Source organism: Gadus chalcogrammus, chromosome 19 (genome assembly GCF_026213295.1).
Source record: "Gadus chalcogrammus isolate NIFS_2021 chromosome 19, NIFS_Gcha_1.0, whole genome shotgun sequence".
NCBI lineage: Eukaryota > Metazoa > Chordata > Actinopteri > Gadiformes > Gadidae > Gadus > Gadus chalcogrammus.
In genome coordinates, this window is record NC_079430.1 from 3,787,950 (window position 1) to 3,807,073 (window position 19,124).

Below are 19,124 nucleotides of genomic sequence, written 5' to 3' on the forward strand. Positions count from 1 at the left end.
CTTATGAGCATGCTCAGCATGTGGGGATGGTTGAGGCCACACATTTCTTTATGAACCTGATGTAGGCTGGGAGTGGCCGACCTTTGACCTCTATGATTAACCTGACAGCCACGGCGATACTAACGACCCGCACAGAGTGACAGCAGCACTGCCGCGCCACCGGGCTTCACTAATCGCCCGTTTTATTTTTGTTCTTTTGGAACGTCTCCACCTGTGGCCAATCACAGCTGCTCACGTCATCTGATTGGTCCAAAAAGCTTCAGACTAATCTGTGTGTTTTGAGAGAAAGTGACTAGGGTCCAACAAACTAGACTTCATTATTTGGTTCATAATTATGATATAATTAATTATTATATTATTATAATTACAATGAATCTGTTAGTAATTAATTAGCATATGAATACAATTATACTATGTTATTATGTGTATGGCTATACAAATTTTGAGAAACTTTTTTTTTTTGCCTCAAGATAAAAATAACCAATGGTTTAAAACCAGATGAGACCCCTGACAACCAAGCAGGTTCACGTTCCTCTTGGATTCATGTTTTGCTGCAAGCAACATCTTCTCCTAGTCACAGATAAAATACATTTAGTTAGACTGCATCAGCACAGTGGAGCTGTGAACCACCAGTCCTAGTCACACATAAAACACCTTCTAGTTAGAATGTACCAGCACACCGGAGCAGTGAACCACTGGTCACACATAAAACACCTTCTAGTTAGACAGTGAAGCAGTGAAGCAGGACCCAATCCACATGTGATCCAGGTCACAGCCTTCACAAACATTAACATATACATGCTTTTATCCAAGGCGACATTAATGCACACATTCACACACCGACGGAGTCAACCACGCAAGGCGATAGCCAGCTCGTCTGAAGAAGTAAGGTAAGTAAGGGTAAGGGTGATGTGTCTTGCTCAGGGACACCTCCACGCTAAGAGGAGCCGGGGATCGAGCTAGCAACCTTCCGGTTACCAGCCAACCCGCTCAACCTCCTAAGCTAAGCCGAAACCAACATCAATAACATGAGCACAGAATGTGGGGATATGATTCTCTGGACCTGACAACAATAAGCATTAAAATAAGATAATTCATAATAAAGATAATAAATGCCATAATGTTGATGGATTATGAGTGACATCAGAGTGACTTGTTTCTCTGAGAGCAGCGCGATGACTCAGAGGAATCTGTAGAAACCCTAATCCCATGTTTATATGTCCTGTTACTCCTTGTTTGACCACTTAAGATAACCTCTCCCCACATTCCTGTACGCCCCTCGTGCAAAACACAAACCAGAGAGTTTCGGTCAAAGTTAGTCAAACAACCAAGAACATGAAACAAACCGGGGATGGATATCTCTGAAATAAAATGACCACTTCCTCAACTCCATTTCACACAGAGAAAGATTAACTGAACTAATCTGCCATATTCCATGAAACACTTAATCGATTCCCCTTCCGTGAAGCACAAAATGTAATGTAATGATTTCCTATCTGCCCATTGGGGGCCTACTGCCTATGTTCTACTACTAACAGGCCCTGTTCTCCACTCTGTGTTTGAGGAGGGTAGAGCAAGGCACCAACACTGCAGGGTTAGGGGTTCCATACCCTGTTGAGATCAGACAGTCAGTAGACAAGTTATGACTCAATACAATTCCTAATGGTCCACGTCATAAGGTTCCGGCCGGATCCGAAGGATCAGCAGTTTGTTCTTCGTGTTCCATCAGGACGGGAGCAACCCTACGTCACTCATGCCCAGGCTCCTCACCCTGATCCACCTGGGCTTCCCGGGCTTTCCCACCGATGTGCGCGACGTAGTGCAACACACCAACACAACAGGTCATTAGCGCCCTGACTCATGACATGTTCCTGTCTGCTCACGCTACAGTGGAACGCTTCCTCTGAAATCCTCTGGAGGCCTGCAGCGCAACGAATGCCAGGATTAACTCCACGGCGTAAGTATTAAGTATGGCATCAAGCCCTCCACTCTGGGCGCTCTCCCCAAGTACAGCTACAGGGGAGTGGTGCTTTGATGGTTCACATCCATAAACTTCTTTTTGTACCGTTTTACCTGCACTAAAACCACTCCTCTTCCTTTCTCTACACCTTATTGATTTGTTACGACTGTGCACGATAATGTGCTTAGAATGAAGAAACGGGGCTTGTTGGAGCATGACTGGGAAGTCAAGATTAAACTGCAGCAAAGGCACCAAGGAAGCCAAGTGTTTATCCTCTATTATGATCCATTACTAAAGAACAGTGTTAGATGTTGTGTTCGTTGTTAAAGAATGAGATGGCATAATGTCTTCATTACTAAAGTACATGACTGGATAATTTGTTCATCATTAAAGTACAAGACTGGATAATTTGTGTATTATCAAGGTATAAGATTGCATTGTGTTCACTATTAAAGTACAAAACTGGATAATGTGTGCATTATCAGTATGGCATTTTGGGCCAGACACATGTGCCAGGGTCATCATATCCTAACCTCGTTTGAATAAATAAGAATAATGCTGGTAATTAAAATAAAGGACAACAAAGCAGGAGCCAATAACAGCGCTAGGTTACAAAAATGGCACATTTATTGCTACAGAACGGTGATGGGCATGTTGGTTCACTACAGGATGACAGTTGACTACAGAAACTAGCGAGGGCTAACCCTTAGCACTAGGGAGCGCTAGCAATTAGCAAGCTAGCCTGGGCTATGCCTAAGCACGCTTGCCATGGCTTACCCCGAGCATTAGCAAGGCCCCTTAGCACTAGCGAGAGCTAACCCTTAGCGCTTACCATGACTAACCCTTAGCATGCTAACCATGGCTAACCCTTTGCCAACCCTAACCCTTGTGGTAAGGGCTTACCCTTACCACACTAGGGACGGCTTACTCATCGCATTTTATCAAGGGCTAACCCTTAGCAAACCTGTTCCCAAACAGTTCCATTTTAGAACAACATCAACAACAACAACCATAATGACAATAATTATAATTATATAGAAAAAAAACAGCCACACAAAAAGGAAACAAAGCGTGAAGAAAAATAGTGACATAATTAAGAAAAAGGACGCATAAGTAAGTTGTGTCACGCTCACAAGAGTTTAGATAAAGAGGCACCTAGTCTTCTTCTACGGGCATGAAGGAGTGGTGACAACTGCACACTCTGCCCTCTCAGCCTGCTCGGCAGTACAACAACGTAACACAAACTTCATCAAATTAAGTCCAAAAACGTTTTTTTCCTTTCATGAATTTTTGAATGGTTCCAAAAATGGCTGATGTATTTTACACGTTATGTTCCGTCCATCGTTCTTAAGCGTTCCTGTTGTGAAAAGGTTTCCCCAATATTTGCCAAATATATGTCATAGGTGAGTTAGTTGTTAATTATATTCTGGGGGATTTCTTCTACTTCGGTCAAGAGCGTGAGACAATAGGAGCTTCAACCAGGCACTGGTGCAGAAATCATTCTGTCAAGCCTGCCTAACCTCTCTTCACCATAGCTCAACCCGGCGGAGGTGGAGAAGAACGTAAAAGAACACGTTCATATAATCTCACCATGACATACCCGAAGTGGTTTCAAATAATATTTGATAATAATGACAATAGTCCTAACATGGGTCTTCTGTGTGACGGCTGGGCTTGCCGTCCTCAGAGACCTCATCCAGGCTGATGTTTCATGAGCCTCTGATTTCACGTATTCTGCAGGTGAAGGGCTTTTGGCTTGGTCCATGATGAGCTCACGTTTACTCTGAATTCTGATCTGATTCTGTATCCAGAGAGCAGCTTTAAGCCGACTCCAGGTGGGATGCTTTACGGTGGATTCACGGAGGAACGGTGGAATGTACTCTGTGATCTTTGACCTCAGGATAGCTACCTTTTCCTTAGTCTACCACTAGTCATACTCAACAGACAGGCGATCAAGGCATGTTTATTATGGAGGACCACTAACAGAAGACTTGATTTGGCTCATTTCAGTCCCCAGTGTGGGTTGAATAGATTTATATGAGGGTGGTTGTTTGCACATGTCTAAAGAAGACCTTAACGTTATTATGTTTTAACTGTTGAGGAGTTAGGTGGCAGGATTAACTACCAGGTTATAACGATGTCATGGGTTATGTAATACTGATGTACTCAAATGTATCAACTATTCAATATTCAAAATATTGGCAGGTTTTTGTTCTGGCAGTAGAGGCTAATATTAGTAATTGTATTATTTCAAAGCATAGGAGGATTTAATAAAATAATAGTAGTATTATTATAACATGATTAGTTGTACCATGCGGTACAGGATGTGGTAAATGTATTTTCTAGCATTATTATTATATGTTTAGCAAGCTTCAGATTGGTTGGGCTGCTGATTGTCCAGGCCGCTTATACCGGGAGAGAGTTCAGAGGGATGTTTGTACAACCAGCACGGAAATAAGGACAGATGGACGTGTTGCAGTGGAAACAACAGGAGTATAATATAGAAAACAGTATTACTCTGGAAAACATCTCTTGTTGCTCGATTACATCAAACAGAGAAAAGATTTCAAATAAAGACTTGTGAAAATAAATTCATCCGAAAAATTCATAAAGACGGTGACTGATGCCCTCCTAGGTCCAATCCAATTCTAAAAAGCTCAATTTTAACGGTGAACACAAAAAACTACATTGACTGAATATGCCTTGCACATAATCCAATATTTTTGGGGGAAATAGCTAAAAAGATTGTTCGCAGAGGAATTCTTATCTTTTATATAGGCCTATGTAATGCTTACAACTGATCTTTACAAAACATTTACATATTATTCTCAAAGCTGTATCTTGCGTTCCTACTCCGATAGTAGGCGAAGGTTTAGCCTAGTCAAATGGTAGAGTTACACATGGGGGACTTAACACTGTGCTACCGAGCTCAACCAAATGTGCACCCGATTATTACTATCAGACAAAGCCTTAACAAAAATAATGAGAAAAAAAGGAGGAAAAAATACGTTTAACACCTTTGTCATCATCATCATCATCATCAACATCATCAGCCCCCCCCCCCTCCCCCGAAATGAACACAAAGACCTGTGATTTATGGCTATTTACATACAAAAAATACTATTAAAATGGTCATGTTATGGTTATGGATAATAAACAGAATATTATATACCATTTCGATTTCCAATGCTTCTGAGGAACTGTGAAAAATGTCCCCCCAGATATGAACATAATATTGAGAGAAAAAATAATATTCAGGGAATTTGGACCTCACTACATTTTCAATGTGACACATTTTTCATACACACACTGAATTTACTGGTTCATATTTTAACAAAAACTGATACAACATATTTCTAAACACAAAATAACAACAGTCTACATGTAAAAATATAACTTTTACATACACAATTTCAAAATAATGGTAAGATTGCCATTTGTTGCATACAATTTACAAATGTCCGTGTTGTCCCGTGGCACGCTGAGCCGTGATAGGAGCAGAGTGGCGCTGTTCCCAGTTTGTCCCTTGCAGGCTGCCATACCAGTCTCAAAGTGTTGTCAGGGCCAACATCCAGGAACACAGTCATGGGAAACGTCTGTTAGAAAGTTTGACCAGCAAGGGGCCAATGAGGGGCCTCTCCCAACTTTGCCACCATTTCAGTCTTGGAAAACATCCTTCACCAACAAAATGGCTCCCTCCTTATATAGCGTATATATTTTTGTACATTTATATAGATGGATTTTCAATTTTCAATAGATTATTTTCCAGTTTCCATGTCTTCCTGTCGACCGAGAAGGTTTTTAAGCATGACCTAGCAAGCCTTTGATCCATTTCATTTTTTTATTTTTCAATTCTATTTCTGACAGAGAAATCGGAACGGACAAAAAGCAATAAGAGACTTTTTTTTTTCTTTAAAAAAGAGCTAAACCGACAAAAAGTCTGTTTTACAATAAACAACTACACGTTTTGTACTCAAGACTACATTGGCTCACGGACAAGCCGATCAAATATTGATAGAAAGCTGATAAGCTATAATACAAGAACTATCGCTTCGATCACCATGGAAACGGCAACTTAATATGGAGGAGATAGTGGGTAAAGGGCTGTGATTGGTTGCGTTGGATCGGCGTTAAAGTAGGACGCATGACAGCGGGGGAGGGGCTTCACCAAAGCATCTGTCCGATTGGCTGGGAGCCAGAACACATGGTCTAATTACATACAAGCATAGAGTACATTAATTACAGTTTATGTTTGTTTTCTTCTTCTTTTTTATCCAAAAAATACTTTTTTTTTTTTTTATAATTTTTTTAATTCCCAGGTCTGGTAAAAAACCCGACTGCATAGAACCGAACCACGAAGAACAGGTCTCCAAACGTCCTTCTCTGCTGTATCAATGATATGAACTCTAGAAAGGCACATCGGTACGAGTGTGAATGTTCAGATTGCATCTCCAGGGGGAAGCCGAAGCTAGGATGAGTTCTCAAGGAAATATGGAGCGCCTAGTAAAGTATAGGGTCATAAGGCTAGGCTCGGGCTAATGGGTTGGCTGTAACTCACAGGGCTAGCCTGGCCAGCTGGTAGTGCTGGAATGGGTCAGTCAATGATTAGACTGGCTGACTGAGAGAGAGAGAGAGAGAGAGAGAGAGAGAGAGAGAGAGAGAGAGAGAGGCGGGGCCAGAGAGGCGGGGCCAGGAAGAGCATGAGGTCTTCTTGGGATTATGTGATACCAGTGGTCCACGTTCTTCAGCTGTTCTACTCCCAACCACCAGGAGGCCTCGGGGAGGACCAGTAGTCACCAGTAATCAACATTAGTGACCATTAATCATCAGTTATGACCGGTACTGACCGGTAAAGACCAGGGACAGCCAGACAACCCTGAGAACTACCGTAACCAACCAGGGAAACAGAGGAGAAAGCAGGACGTATCAGGAACAGACAGGAGATGTAGGAAGGAACGGGAGTGCTCAGCGTGTTGCTCTTCCAGACCGGCAGTGAGACCCGAGGATGGTGACGGACACATGGACAACCCAACCGCTCCTCTTCATGGGGAACGCCCACATTTATCAACTAGCCAATCCCTCTCTGGCATTCAACAGACCAGAACCAGACTCCTGGGGCATGTGGCTCCCTGTCCATATATAGGAGGACTGTTCTGTCGCCACGTTGGACTGGACAGATCGGAGCCTAGTGTTTTTGTCACCGCCTTACGGATGGGAGGAACCGTCTGGGACTAATAAAGTACATCTTGCTTTATCTCATCAGGATGCTACACACCGGTGTTTACATTGAAGAGAGCTTCTCAGTGAAGCATGGACTCTTTAGAGAGGTTCCTAAGAGAGTCTCCCCTTGATTATTACATTGTCTGATTGGTTGATAAGTGTTCCTGTCCTCTATAAGAGGAGGGTCTCAGGGAAAAGGGCTGTCTCTCTGGTCTCTCCAAGCAGTCTACCCTGACCAGACCAAAAAACAAAAGAAAACAATGAAATATCAAATGTATCTCCTTAACTACACCGTTCAAACGGGAATGTATGATCAAGACTTCCTCGACCGATACCTGTGAAATGCAATCGTTATCAAAACTATAGTTGTCTAGCAGGGTCGCGGATGTCTTCTGGCTCGCTGCCGTACACTCTGTGTTTCATAAAACACAACGCCGGGGCAGAGGACTCACACACCGATTGGTTTTGCATCTTGTTGGCTGTTTAGAGATGTAATGTAGATGGGAACTGCTCCTACTCCCCTCTCTTCTCCCCTCCTTCCTCCTCCCTCATCCTCCCTCCTTCACCTCCCTCCTCCCTACTCCACCTCCTCTCCTCCCCTCTCCTCCTCTCTCTGAGTGGATGGCTCCTGGCCTCTTCCAGGAGTGACGGACTGACTCTCCGTATGTTTGTCTCATGATATGTCTTGTTCTGTCATCAGCAGACCACGTTCAACTCATGAACACCTTTCCTTTTTTTTTTTATACATAGATGAGAACGGTCACTGTTCCTTAAAAGAAGGAATGCTGAAAAAGAGTGTTCTCTTTACCAGGATTTATGTATTTTCATGTCAAAACTCCCACAAACTGTCAATTTCCTAACAAAAGAAGGTGGAGGAGAAATGTGATTGGAGAAGAAAGAGCAGGGGGTGGGGCCAGGCCGAGGAGTCAAAGGTTGGTCAATGGTTTCGATCGAGTGCCAGGACATGGGAAGGCCGTCAGAGGAAATGGTCACTCATCATCTTGATGAACTCTGGCAGCTTGGACCTGGAGAGAGAGAGAGAGAGAGCAAGAGAGAGAGAGAGAGAGAGAGAGAGAGAGAGAGAGAGAGAGAGAGAGAGAGAGAGAGAGAGAGAGAGAGAGAGAGAGAGAGAGAGAGAGAGAGAGAGAGAGAGAGAGAGATAAGGATAAAGATGTAAGATGTGCTCTGTCAATGCTTCCTGTCTATTTGTCAAACTCTCCCTGAACAATCACAATGACTGCATACACACACACACACACACACACACACACACACACACACACACACACACACACACACACACACACACACACACACACACACACACACACACACACACACACACACACACACACACACACACACCTGCCCAAAATCTCCTGCCAATCTGAATAAAAGCTCACTTTAGAGAACCTTGTTTTAGAAGTATAAAACTAATCCAAACATACAAGCATCATATTAACTTTGTCAAGTCTAAATATTAAAGAAATGTTAATCTTTAAATCTATGTAGGTTATTTATCTTTGTAGGCCTCATTGTGAATTAATTTAGACCAAATTATAATGAAACAGACATTGATTGTATAAGAGTACATTTAATCAAATCATAATAGATTGAGTATAAATGTATTGGATTCCATTCCATTATATTTCTTTATTAATCTAGATGAGATTATGAGGGTACCTCATCTAATTGATTGAATTAGATGAGATGACCTAATCATAATACATTTCCATTAATCTAGATTAAAGATATCAAAGTAAATACTGATTGGATTATATTAAACGGGATTGGATTCGATCAAATGAGATTAATTGGGATCGGAATAAATTAATTAACATTCAATGAGATTTGATTAGAATAAATGAGAGCGAATCGGATTAATTCGGGAGGCCAGGTGACCAGGGGCTGACCAGCGGTCTGATTGGCCCGATTGCACATCAGCATATTCGTTTGTAAGTGAAGTTTTCTGAACAATCAGAGCAGATAATTGCTTTAAATTTTACATTTGTCCCATGGCGTTGGAGCCGTCGCCCATGGCAACCGCCGCGTGGTGGGCGGCTGCTAGCGACAGGGGTGTTCCGTCCGTCGGCACGGATATCTTCTCCTCCTCTCGCCGCTTCAGGCAGGCCGCCTTGGGGTTCAGGTTACGCTCTGAAAGAGGAGGGGACGGCTGAAGTTACGCAACCTGCTAATCATAGAAGAAGCACCGACCCCCACTGGGGGACAAGGAGAACTGCACCCTGCTGCGAATTGAAACTCCTTTCCAGTCTGGGGGTCAGAGAGCACTGAACTCTGCCGTACATAGAGGAAACACCGCCACCTATTGGGGGAAGAGATACTGCAACCTGCTGCACATAGAGAAAACAATGTTACCTATTGTTTGCCAGGTAGTGCTGCAACCTGCTCAACATAAAGAAACACCTGCATAAACTGGTATGGGGACAAGAGTAATACAACCTGCAGGTTGAGAAAACACTGCCACTGGATGCCATGGGTGTGGCATGTGATGGCCTGGTTTATTGAGGCTCATGTAGCTACCAAACTGATTTAACAAATGGTGACCAGTCATGCTGATGAACCTCTAACCTCTGAGGCTTACCTCTGCTCCAGGCTCAGTATAATATACAGTATAGTCTAGTTAGCTCTTCAGGTAGCGGTGCTCACCTCTAACTCTCTGCTATAGGCTCAGTATCATGGCCTGGGGCTGGCAGTAAGTCTAGTTAGCTCTTCAGGTAGCAGTGCTAACCTCTAACTCTGCTATAGGCTCAGTATCAGGCCCTGCTGCATGGCAGTAAGTCTAGTTAGCTCTTCAGGTAGCGGTGCTCACCTCTGACTCTCTGCTATAGGCTCAGTATCATGGCCTGGGGCCGGCAGTAAGTCTAGTTAGCTCTTCAGGTAGCGGTGCTCACCTCTAACTCTGCTATAGGCTCAGTATCAGGCCCTGCTGCATGGCAGTAAGTCTAGTTAGCTCTTCAGGTAGCGGTGCTCACCTCTGACTTGCTGCTCCAGGCTCAGTATCATGGCCTGGGGCCGGCAGTAAGTCTAGTTAGCTCTTCAGGTCGCGGTGCTCACCTCTGACTTGCTGCTCCAGGCTCAGTATCACTGCCACCGCCTGGTGCAGGATCAGGAGCTTGGTCTGGGGCTTGTCGCTCTTCAGGTGCAGCTGCACCATCCGGCCCAGCTCCTTGAAGGCCTCGTTGATGTCACGCACGCGCAGACGCTCGCGGGCGTTGTTGGCCATCCTCCGCTCCTTCTCCCGCTCCATCTTCTGCTCCGGGGAGAGGTCCTCGTCATCAGCGTTGCTATGGTGACCAATCAGGAAACCAAGGGAGGAGGAAGAGGAGGGAAGACGAGGAGATGGAAGAGAGTACAGGAGGAGGAGCGATGAGAAGGAGGAGAGAAGAGGAGGAGGAAGAGGAGGGAAGAGGAGAACCGGAAGATGGGATATGAAGGTGAAGGAGTGAAGAGGAGAAGGAGGAGGAGGAAACAGGGTTAAAAATCAAGTTGGTTTTTCTGTGGGTTTTAGGTTATTACTCTCAGACAGAAGTAGACGAGCTAGATGTACAGACAGCTCTTCAGAGTCGAGGCCGGTGATTAAAGATGTCTTCAACACACTTGATGGCCCGCTGTCATCTGCTACAGCACGCCCCTTGTGAGTAACTTGATGGTTGTGTGCCAAATCAACTACACTTTCATGGCACAACGATGCAAATCGCACTTTGGCTTATAATCGTTATGATCGTTCTAATTATCGCTATAATCATAATTATCATTACAAACATCATCACCAACATCATCAACATCGTCATTATCTACACCACTGAGATGTATAGATCTTTGGGGTTGGGATCCAAATGTTTCTGATTGTTACCATCCTTCAAGTGAAAAACAGAGTTTATTTTCAATTTTTACTTCGACAGGACAATAGATATAGTTCTCTCTACTTGTTGAATAAAGGTGCAAATGACATCAGGGCTTATCCACTCCCACTAGATAAACTCCTGGACCTGTGGGCCACTCTAGTCAGGTCTAAAAGGTTTGGTGTATTGCGATGCTATCTTGATGTGGGGGTGGGGTGTGGGGGTTCTCCTCTCGCATGTGAGACAGCTAAAGCCAGGCTCAAGACCCTGGGGAGAAGATGTGAGCTAGACCTCCGTGGCCGGAAGAAAACATCTCTCTGAACATGGTTCCAATGAATACATGGAAGCATGTTGGTAATAAACAGGTCTGGGAGAGGTGTGAGAGACCTAGCAGAACTCTGAGCAGACAAAGAGACCTAGAGGAACTCTGAGCAGACAGAGAGACCTAGAAGAACTCTGAGCAGACAGAGAGACCTGGCAGAACTCTGAGCAGACAGAGAGACCGAGCAGAACTCTGAGCAGACAATGAGACCTAGAGGAACTCTGAGCAGACAGAGAGACTGAGCAGAACTCTGAGCAGAATCTTTTTGTCATAAGGATTTCAGCTCTCTCTTCCCACTTGCTCATCAAGGGTCAGGAAATGGGATGCGCACACTGATTGGGTTAGGTTCAGATACCATTAGGTACTGACTAGGATTATGAATCCAACATCCTCTTATGGGGGTGGGGGATAGGGCATCCAATCGGGAAGGCTTTGAAGTTTGGAATAAGGAAGTCCTCTTAGAGCAGAGCTTTGTGGGATCTGTCCAGCCACTCTGAGGGTTTTGCCTGAAACAAGCTTCTGTGTTGTGTGGGGGGTGTACGATGTTCACCTATCGACTGATTTGAGATCCTTGATGTCCAGGTCCTCCTTCTTGGGCTCCTTATGGTCCTGCAGGAGGTTCTCGTCTCCTTCATCCTCAGACTTGATCTCTGAGCTCAGAGAGGAGGTGCTCTGACCCTGAAGGCCTCCGGACAGGGCTGCAGGAGAGAGAGGAGGAGGAGAGGAGGGAGAGGAGAGGAGGAGGAGGAGCCAGAGGAGGAGGAGGAGAGGAGGAGGAGGAGGAGGAGGAGGAGAAGATGAGTAGGAGGAGAGGAAGAGAGAGGAAGAGAGAAGAAGGAGCAAGAGTAGGAGGAGAGAAGGAAGAGGAGAGGAGGAGAGGATGAGAAGGAGCAAGAGCAGGAGGAGGAGAGGAGGATGAGGAGAGGAGGAGCGGAGGAGAAGGAGCAAGAGTAGGAGGAGAGGAGGAAGAGGAGAGGAGGAGCGGAGGAGAAGGAGCAAGAGCAGGAGGAGGAGAGGAGGAGAGTAAGAGAGGAGGAGAAGGAGCCAGAGGAGGAGGAGATGAGGAGGAAGAGAAGGTAGGTGGCAGAGAGGAGGTTGGAGGGAGGGGAGGAGAGAAGAGAAGAGCGGTGATTCAAACTTTGTTGGTGTAGAACTCAAAGGTGTTGGGGTGTGAGGGTGGATGGTTGGAAACCCGGAGGAATGGGGAGGTCAATGAGTGAAAAGGCTGCTTGATAAAATGCGAGGCAGATCCCGGTGTGGGAATCGGGATGGAGGAGCCGGTGGAGGAGAGGAGGAGGAGGTCTTACCGCGGTAGGGGTCCGGCTGGCTGAGGTCTGGAGAGGTGGTGGACTGGTTGGGCCCTTGGCCCGGCATTGAGTGACCCCCTCTCAGTCCAGAGACCCCGTCCTCCCTATGCGACCCGCCCTGGAGGGAGAGAGACGTTACAACATGTTGCTAACTTGCCCTAGGCCTGTACCTGAACTCACTCAGAGTTTGTGCAGATCAGAGCCTGAGGACTGTACTCGTGGTCCTCGGTGTGTACTGCAGTTCTAAGTGTGGCCTTTGGAGGGCAGCATTAGCCTTCAATTGTTGCTGGAGTTCAAATTCTTGAAGATTGATCTTCTGTCCTCTCTGACACACACACACACACACACACGCACACACACACACACAGGCACACGCGCACACACACACACACACACACACACACACACACACACACACACACACACACACACACACACACACACACACACACACACACACACACACACACACACACACACACTAACAAACACAAACACATACTATCAGGACTCACAACGTGGCCATCCGTTGGTCCCCAATTTCTGTTTCTCTGTATGTGTGTGTGTGTGTGTGTGTGTGTGTGTGTGTGTGTGTGTGTGTGTGTGTGTGTGTGTTGTGTGTGTGTGTGTGTGTGTGCTTGTGTGTGTGAGTGTGTGTGTGCCTGTGTGTGTGGTGTGCGTGTGTGTGTGTGTGGTGTGTCAGAGAGGACAGAAGATCAATCTTCAAGAATTTGAACTCCAGCAACAATTGAAGGCTAATGCTGCCCTCCAAAGGCCACACTTAGAACTGCAGTACACACCGAGGACCACGAGTACAGTCCTCAGGCTCTGATCTGCACAAACTCTGAGTGAGTTCAGGTACAGGCCTAGGGCAAGTTAGCAACATGTTGTAACGTCTCTCTCCTCCAGGGCGGGTCGCATAGGGAGGACGGGGTCTCTGGACTGAGAGGGGGTCACTCAATGCCGGGCCAAGGGCCCAACCAGTCCACCACCTCTCCAGACCTCAGCCAGCCGGACCCCTACGCGGTAAGACCTCCTCCTCCTCTCCTCCACCGGCTCCATCCATCCGATTCCCACACCGGGATCTGCCTCGCATTTTATCAAGCAGCCTTTTCACTCATTGACCTCCCCATTCCTCCGGGTTCCAACCATCCACCTCACACCCCAACACCTTTGAGTTCTACACCAACAAAGTTTGAATCACGCTCTTCTCTTCTCTCCTCCCTCCCTCCAACCTCCTCTCTGCCACCTACCTTCTCTTCTCCTCATCTCCTCCTCCTCTGGCTCCTTTCCTCCTCTCTACTCTCCTCCTCTCCTCCTCTGCTCTTGCTCCTTCTCCTCCGCTCCTCCTCTCTCTTCCTCCTCTCCTCTACTCTTGCTCCTTCTCTCGCTCCTCCTTCATCCTCCTCTCTCCTCCTGCTCTTGCTCCTTCTCATCCTCTCCTCCTCTCCTCTTCCTTCTCTCCTCCTACTCTTGCTCTTCTTCTTTCTTCTCTTCTCTTCCTCTCCTCCTACTCTTCTCCTCCTCCTCCTCTCCTCCTCTCTCCCTCCTCCTCTGGTCCTCCTCCTCCTCTCCTCTCCCTCCTCTCCTCCTCCTCTCTCTCCTGCAGCCCTGTCCGGAGGCCTTCAGGGTCAGAGCACCTCCTCTCTGAGCTCAGAGATCAAGTCTGAGGATGAAGGAGACGAGAACCTCCTGCAGGACCATAAGGAGCCAAGAAGGAGGACCTGGACATCAAGGATCTCAAATCAGTCGATAGGTGAACATCGTACACCCCCCACACAACACAGAAGCTTGTTTCAGGCAAAACCCTCAGAGTGGCTGGACAGATCCCACAAAGCTCTGCTCTAGAGGACTTCCTTATTCCAAACTTCAAAGCCTTCCCGATTGGATGCCCTATCCCCCACCCCCATAAGAGGATGTTGGATTCATAATCCTAGTCAGTACCTAATGGTATCTGAACCTAACCCAATCAGTGTGCGCATCCAATTTCCTGACCCTTGATGAGCAAGTGGGAAGAGAGAGCTGAAATCCTTATGACAAAAAGATTCTGCTCAGAGTTCTGCTCAGTCTCTCTGTCTGCTCAGAGTTCCTCTAGGTCTCATTGTCTGCTCAGAGTTCTGCTCGGTCCTCTCTGTCTGCTCAGAGTTCTGCCAGGTCTCTCTGTCTGCTCAGAGTTCTTCTAGGTCTCTCTGTCTGCTCAGAGTTCCTCTAGGTCTCTTTGTCTGCTCAGAGTTCTGCTAGGTCTCTCACACCTCTCCCAGACCTGTTTATTACCAACATGCTTCATGTATTCATTGGAACCATGTTCAGAGAGATGTTTTCTTCCGGCCACGGAGGTCTAGCTCACATCTTCTCCCCAGGGTCTTGAGCCTGGCTTTAGCTGTCTCACATGCGAGAGGAGACACCCCACACCCCACCCCCACATCAAGATAGCATCGCAATACACCAAACCTTTTAGACCTGACTAGAGTGGCCCACAGGTCCAGGAGTTTATCTAGTGGGAGTGGATAAGCCCCTGATGTCATTTGCACCTTTATTCAACAAGTAGAGAGAACTATATCTATTGTCCTGTCGAAGTAAAAATTGAAAATAAACTCTGTTTTTCACTTGAAGGCTGGTAACAATCAGAAACATTTGGATCCCAACCCCAAAGATCTATACATCTCAGTGGTGTAGATAATGGCGATGTTGATGATGTTGGTGATGATGTTTGTAATGATAATTATGATTATAGCGATAATTAGAACGATCATAACGATTATAAGCCAAAGTGCGATTTGCATCGTTGTGCCATGAAAGTGTAGTTGATTTGGCACACAACCATCAAGTTACTCACAAGGGGCGTGCTGTAGCAGATGACAGCGGGCCATCAAGTGTGTTGAAGACATCTTTAATCACCGGCCTCTGACTCTGAAGAAGCTGTCTGTACATCTAGCTCGTCTACTTCTGTCTGAGAGTAATAACCTTAAAACCCACAGAAAAACCAACTTGATTTTTAACCCTGTTTCCTCCTCCTCCTTCTCCTCTTCACTCCTTCACCTTCATATCCAATCTTCCGGTTTCTCCTCTTCCCTCCTCTTCCTCCTCCTCTTCTCTCCTCCTTCTCATCGCTCCTCCTCCTGTACTCTCTTCCATCTCCTCGTCTTCCCTCCTCTTCCTCCTCCCTTGGTTCCTGATTGGTCACCATAGCAACGCTGATGACGAGGACCTCTCCCCGGAGCAGAAGATGGAGCGGGAGAAGGAGCGGAGGATGGCCAACAACGCCCGCGAGCGTCTGCGCGTGCGTGACATCAACGAGGCCTTCAAGGAGCTGGGCCGGATGGTGCAGCTGCACCTGAAGAGCGACAAGCCCCAGACCAAGCTCCTGATCCTGCACCAGGCGGTGGCAGTGATACTGAGCCTGGAGCAGCAAGTCAGAGGTGAGCACCGCGACCTGAAGAGCTAACTAGACTTACTGCCGGCCCCAGGCCATGATACTGAGCCTGGAGCAGCAAGTCAGAGGTGAGCACCGCTACCTGAAGAGCTAACTAGACTTACTGCCATGCAGCAGGGCCTGATACTGAGCCTAGCAGAGTTAGAGGTGAGCACCGCTACCTGAAGAGCTAACTAGACTTACTGCCGGCCCCAGGCCATGATACTGAGCCTATAGCAGAGAGTCAGAGGTGAGCACCGCTACCTGAAGAGCTAACTAGACTTACTGCCATGCAGCAGGGCCTGATACTGAGCCTATAGCAGAGTTAGAGGTTAGCACTGCTACCTGAAGAGCTAACTAGACTTACTGCCAGCCCCAGGCCATGATACTGAGCTATAGCAGAGAGTTAGAGGTGAGCACCGCTACCTGAAGAGCTAACTAGACTATACTGTATATTATACTGAGCCTGGAGCAGAGGTAAGCCTCAGAGGTTAGAGGTTCATCAGCATGACTGGTCACCATTTGTTAAATCAGTTTGGTAGCTACATGAGCCCTCAATAAACCAGGCCATCACATGCCACACCCATGGCATCCAGTGGCAGTGTTTTCTCAACCTGCAGGTTGTATTACTCTTGTCCCCATACCAGTTTATGCAGGTGTTTCTTTATGTTGAGCAGGTTGCAGTACTACCTGGCAAACAATAGGTAACATTGTTTTCTCTATGTGCAGCAGGTTGCAGTATCTCTTCCCCCAATAGGTGGCGGTGTTTCCTCTATGTACGGCAGAGTTCAGTGCTCTCTGACCCCCAGACTGGAAAGGAGTTTCAATTCGCAGCAGGGTGCAGTTCTCCTTGTCCCCCAGTGGGGGTCGGTGCTTCTTCTATGATTAGCAGGTTGCGTAACTTCAGCCGTCCCCTCCTCTTTCAGAGCGAAACCTGAACCCCAAGGCGGCCTGCCTGAAGCGGCGAGAGGAGGAGAAGATATCCGTGCCGACGGACGGAACACCCCTGTCGCTAGCAGCCGCCCACCACGCGGCGGTTGCCATGGGCGACGGCTCCAACGCCATGGGACAAATGTAAAACTTAAAGCAATTATCTTCTCTGATTGTTCAGAAAACTTCACTTACAAACGAATATGCTGATGTGCAATCGGGCCAATCAGACCGCTGGTCAGCCCCTGGTCACCTGGCCTCCCGAATTAATCCGATTCGCTCTCATTTATTCTAATCAAATCTCATAGAATGTTAATTAATTTATTCCGATCCCAATTAATCTCATTTGATCGAATCCAATCCCGTTTAATATAATCCAATCAGTATTTACTTTGATATCTTTAATCTAGATTAATGGAAATGTATTATGATTAGGTCATCTCATCTAATTCAATCAATTAGATGAGGTACCCTCATAATCTCATCTAGATTAATAAAGAAATATAATGGAATGGAATCCAATACATTTATACTCAATCTATTATGATTTGATTAAATGTACTCTTATACAATCAATGTCTGTTTCATTATAATTTGGTCTAAATTAATTCACAATGAGGCCTACAAAGATCAATAACCTACATAGATTTAAAGATTAACATTTCTTTAATATTTAGACTTGACAAAGTTAATATGATGCTTGTATGTTTGGATTAGTTTTATACTTCTAAAACAAGGTTCTCTAAAGTGAGCTTTTATTCAGATTGGCAGGAGATTTTGGGCAGGTGTGTGTGTGTGTGTGTGTGTGTGTGTGTGTGTGTGTGTGTGTGTGTGTGTGTGTGTGTGTGTGTGTGTGTGTGTGTGTGTGTGTGTGTGTGTGTGTGTGTGTGTGTGTGTGTGTATGCACTCATTGTGATTGTTCAGGGAGAGTTTGACAAATGTAGACAGGAAGCATTGACAGAGCACATCTTACATCTTTATCCTTATCTCTCTCTCTCTCTCTCTCTCTCTCTCTCTCTCTCTCTCTCTCTCTCTCTCTCTCTCTCTCTCTCTCTCTCTCTCTCTCTCTCTTTCTCTCTCTCTCTCTCTCTCTCCAGGTCCAAGCTGCCAGAGTTCATCAAGATGATGAGTGACCATTTCCTCTGACGGCCTTCCCATGTCCTGGCACTCGATCGAAACCATTGACCAACCTTTGACTCCTCGGCCTGGCCCCACCCCCTGCTCTTTCTTCTCCAATCACGTTTCTCCTCCACCTTCAGTTGTTCTTCTCCAGACTGCGGCCGTGGTTGATCACATCTCGGGGGAACCAATCAGGAAGCTTATTACAGGAGAGGGATGAAAAAAGGAAAACTGTTACAAAATGACAGCCGGAAATTGACAGTTTGTGGGAGTTTTGACATGAAAATACATAAATCCTGGTAAAGAGAACCCTACAACTCTTTTTCAGCATTCCTTCTTTTAAGGAACAGTAACCGTTCTCATCTATGTATAAAAAAAAAAAAGGAAAGGTGTTCATGAGTTGAGCGTGGTCTGCTGATGACAGAACAAGACATATCATGAGACAAACACACGGAGAGTCAGTCCGTCACTCCTGGAAGAGGCCAGGAGCCATCCACTCAGAGAGAGGAGGAGAGGGGAGGAGAGGAGGTGGAGTAGGGAGGAGGGAGGTGAAGGAGGGAGGATGAGGGAGGAGGAAGGAGGGGAGAAGAGTAGGAGCAGTTCCCATCTACATTACATCTCTAAACAACCACCAAGATGCAAAACCAATCGGTGTGTGAGTCCTCTGCCCCGGCGTTGTGTTTTATGAAACACAGAGTGTACGGCAGCGAGCCAGAAGACATCCGCGACCCTGCTAGACAACTATGGTTTTGATAACGATTGCATTTCACAGGTATCGGTCGAGGAAGTCTTGATCATACATTCCCGTTTGAACGGTGTAGTTAAGGAGATATATTCGATATTTCATTGTTTTCTTTTGTTTTTTGGTCTGGTCAGGGTAGACTGCTTGGAGAGACCAGAGAGACAGCCCTTTTCCCTGAGACCCTCCTCTTATAGAGGACAGGAACACTTATCAGCCAATCAACCAATCAGACAATGTAATAATCAAGGG

The 19,124-nt window shown here is 46.2% G+C and overlaps 2 protein-coding genes across 2 annotated transcripts; one reads left to right on the plus strand and one right to left on the minus strand.

The window, feature by feature from the left end:
* Positions 1-7,779: 7,779 nt before the first annotated feature.
* Positions 7,780-12,861, minus strand: LOC130372380 (transcription factor 4-like). Its single transcript, XM_056578368.1, has 5 exons — positions 12,673-12,861; positions 11,916-12,063; positions 10,256-10,485; positions 9,187-9,334; positions 7,780-8,205 (listed from the first exon to the last, which is right to left on the minus strand). Exons 1-5 carry the CDS (start codon positions 12,737-12,739, stop codon positions 8,157-8,159), a joined length of 642 nt encoding a protein of 213 aa, XP_056434343.1. The 5' UTR covers positions 12,740-12,861; the 3' UTR covers positions 7,780-8,156.
* Positions 12,862-13,632: 771 nt separating this feature from the next.
* On the plus strand, positions 13,633-18,645 carry LOC130372789 (transcription factor 12-like). Its single transcript, XM_056578948.1, has 6 exons — positions 13,633-13,698; positions 14,282-14,302; positions 14,388-14,428; positions 15,862-16,091; positions 17,011-17,158; positions 18,112-18,645. The coding sequence occupies exons 1-6, from the start codon at positions 13,633-13,635 to the stop codon at positions 18,158-18,160; spliced, it is 555 nt and encodes a 184-aa protein (XP_056434923.1). The 3' UTR covers positions 18,161-18,645.
* Positions 18,646-19,124: the final 479 nt, after the last annotated feature.

Coding starts and splice junctions, on each gene's coding strand:
- LOC130372380 (XM_056578368.1), bottom strand. CDS start 12,739: ATGCCGGGCCAAGGGCCCAACCAGTCCACCACCTCTCCAGACCTCAGC. Junction 9,335..10,255: donor CCTGGAGCAGCAAGTCAGAG/GTGAGCACCGCG, acceptor CTCCTCTTTCAG/AGCGTAACCTGAACCCCAAG. Junction 8,206..9,186: donor TCCAACGCCATGGGACAAAT/GTAAAATTTAAA, acceptor CTCTCTCTCCAG/GTCCAAGCTGCCAGAGTTCA.
- LOC130372789 (XM_056578948.1), top strand. CDS start 13,633: ATGCCGGGCCAAGGGCCCAACCAGTCCACCACCTCTCCAGACCTCAGC. Junction 16,092..17,010: donor CCTGGAGCAGCAAGTCAGAG/GTGAGCACCGCG, acceptor CTCCTCTTTCAG/AGCGAAACCTGAACCCCAAG. Junction 17,159..18,111: donor TCCAACGCCATGGGACAAAT/GTAAAACTTAAA, acceptor CTCTCTCTCCAG/GTCCAAGCTGCCAGAGTTCA.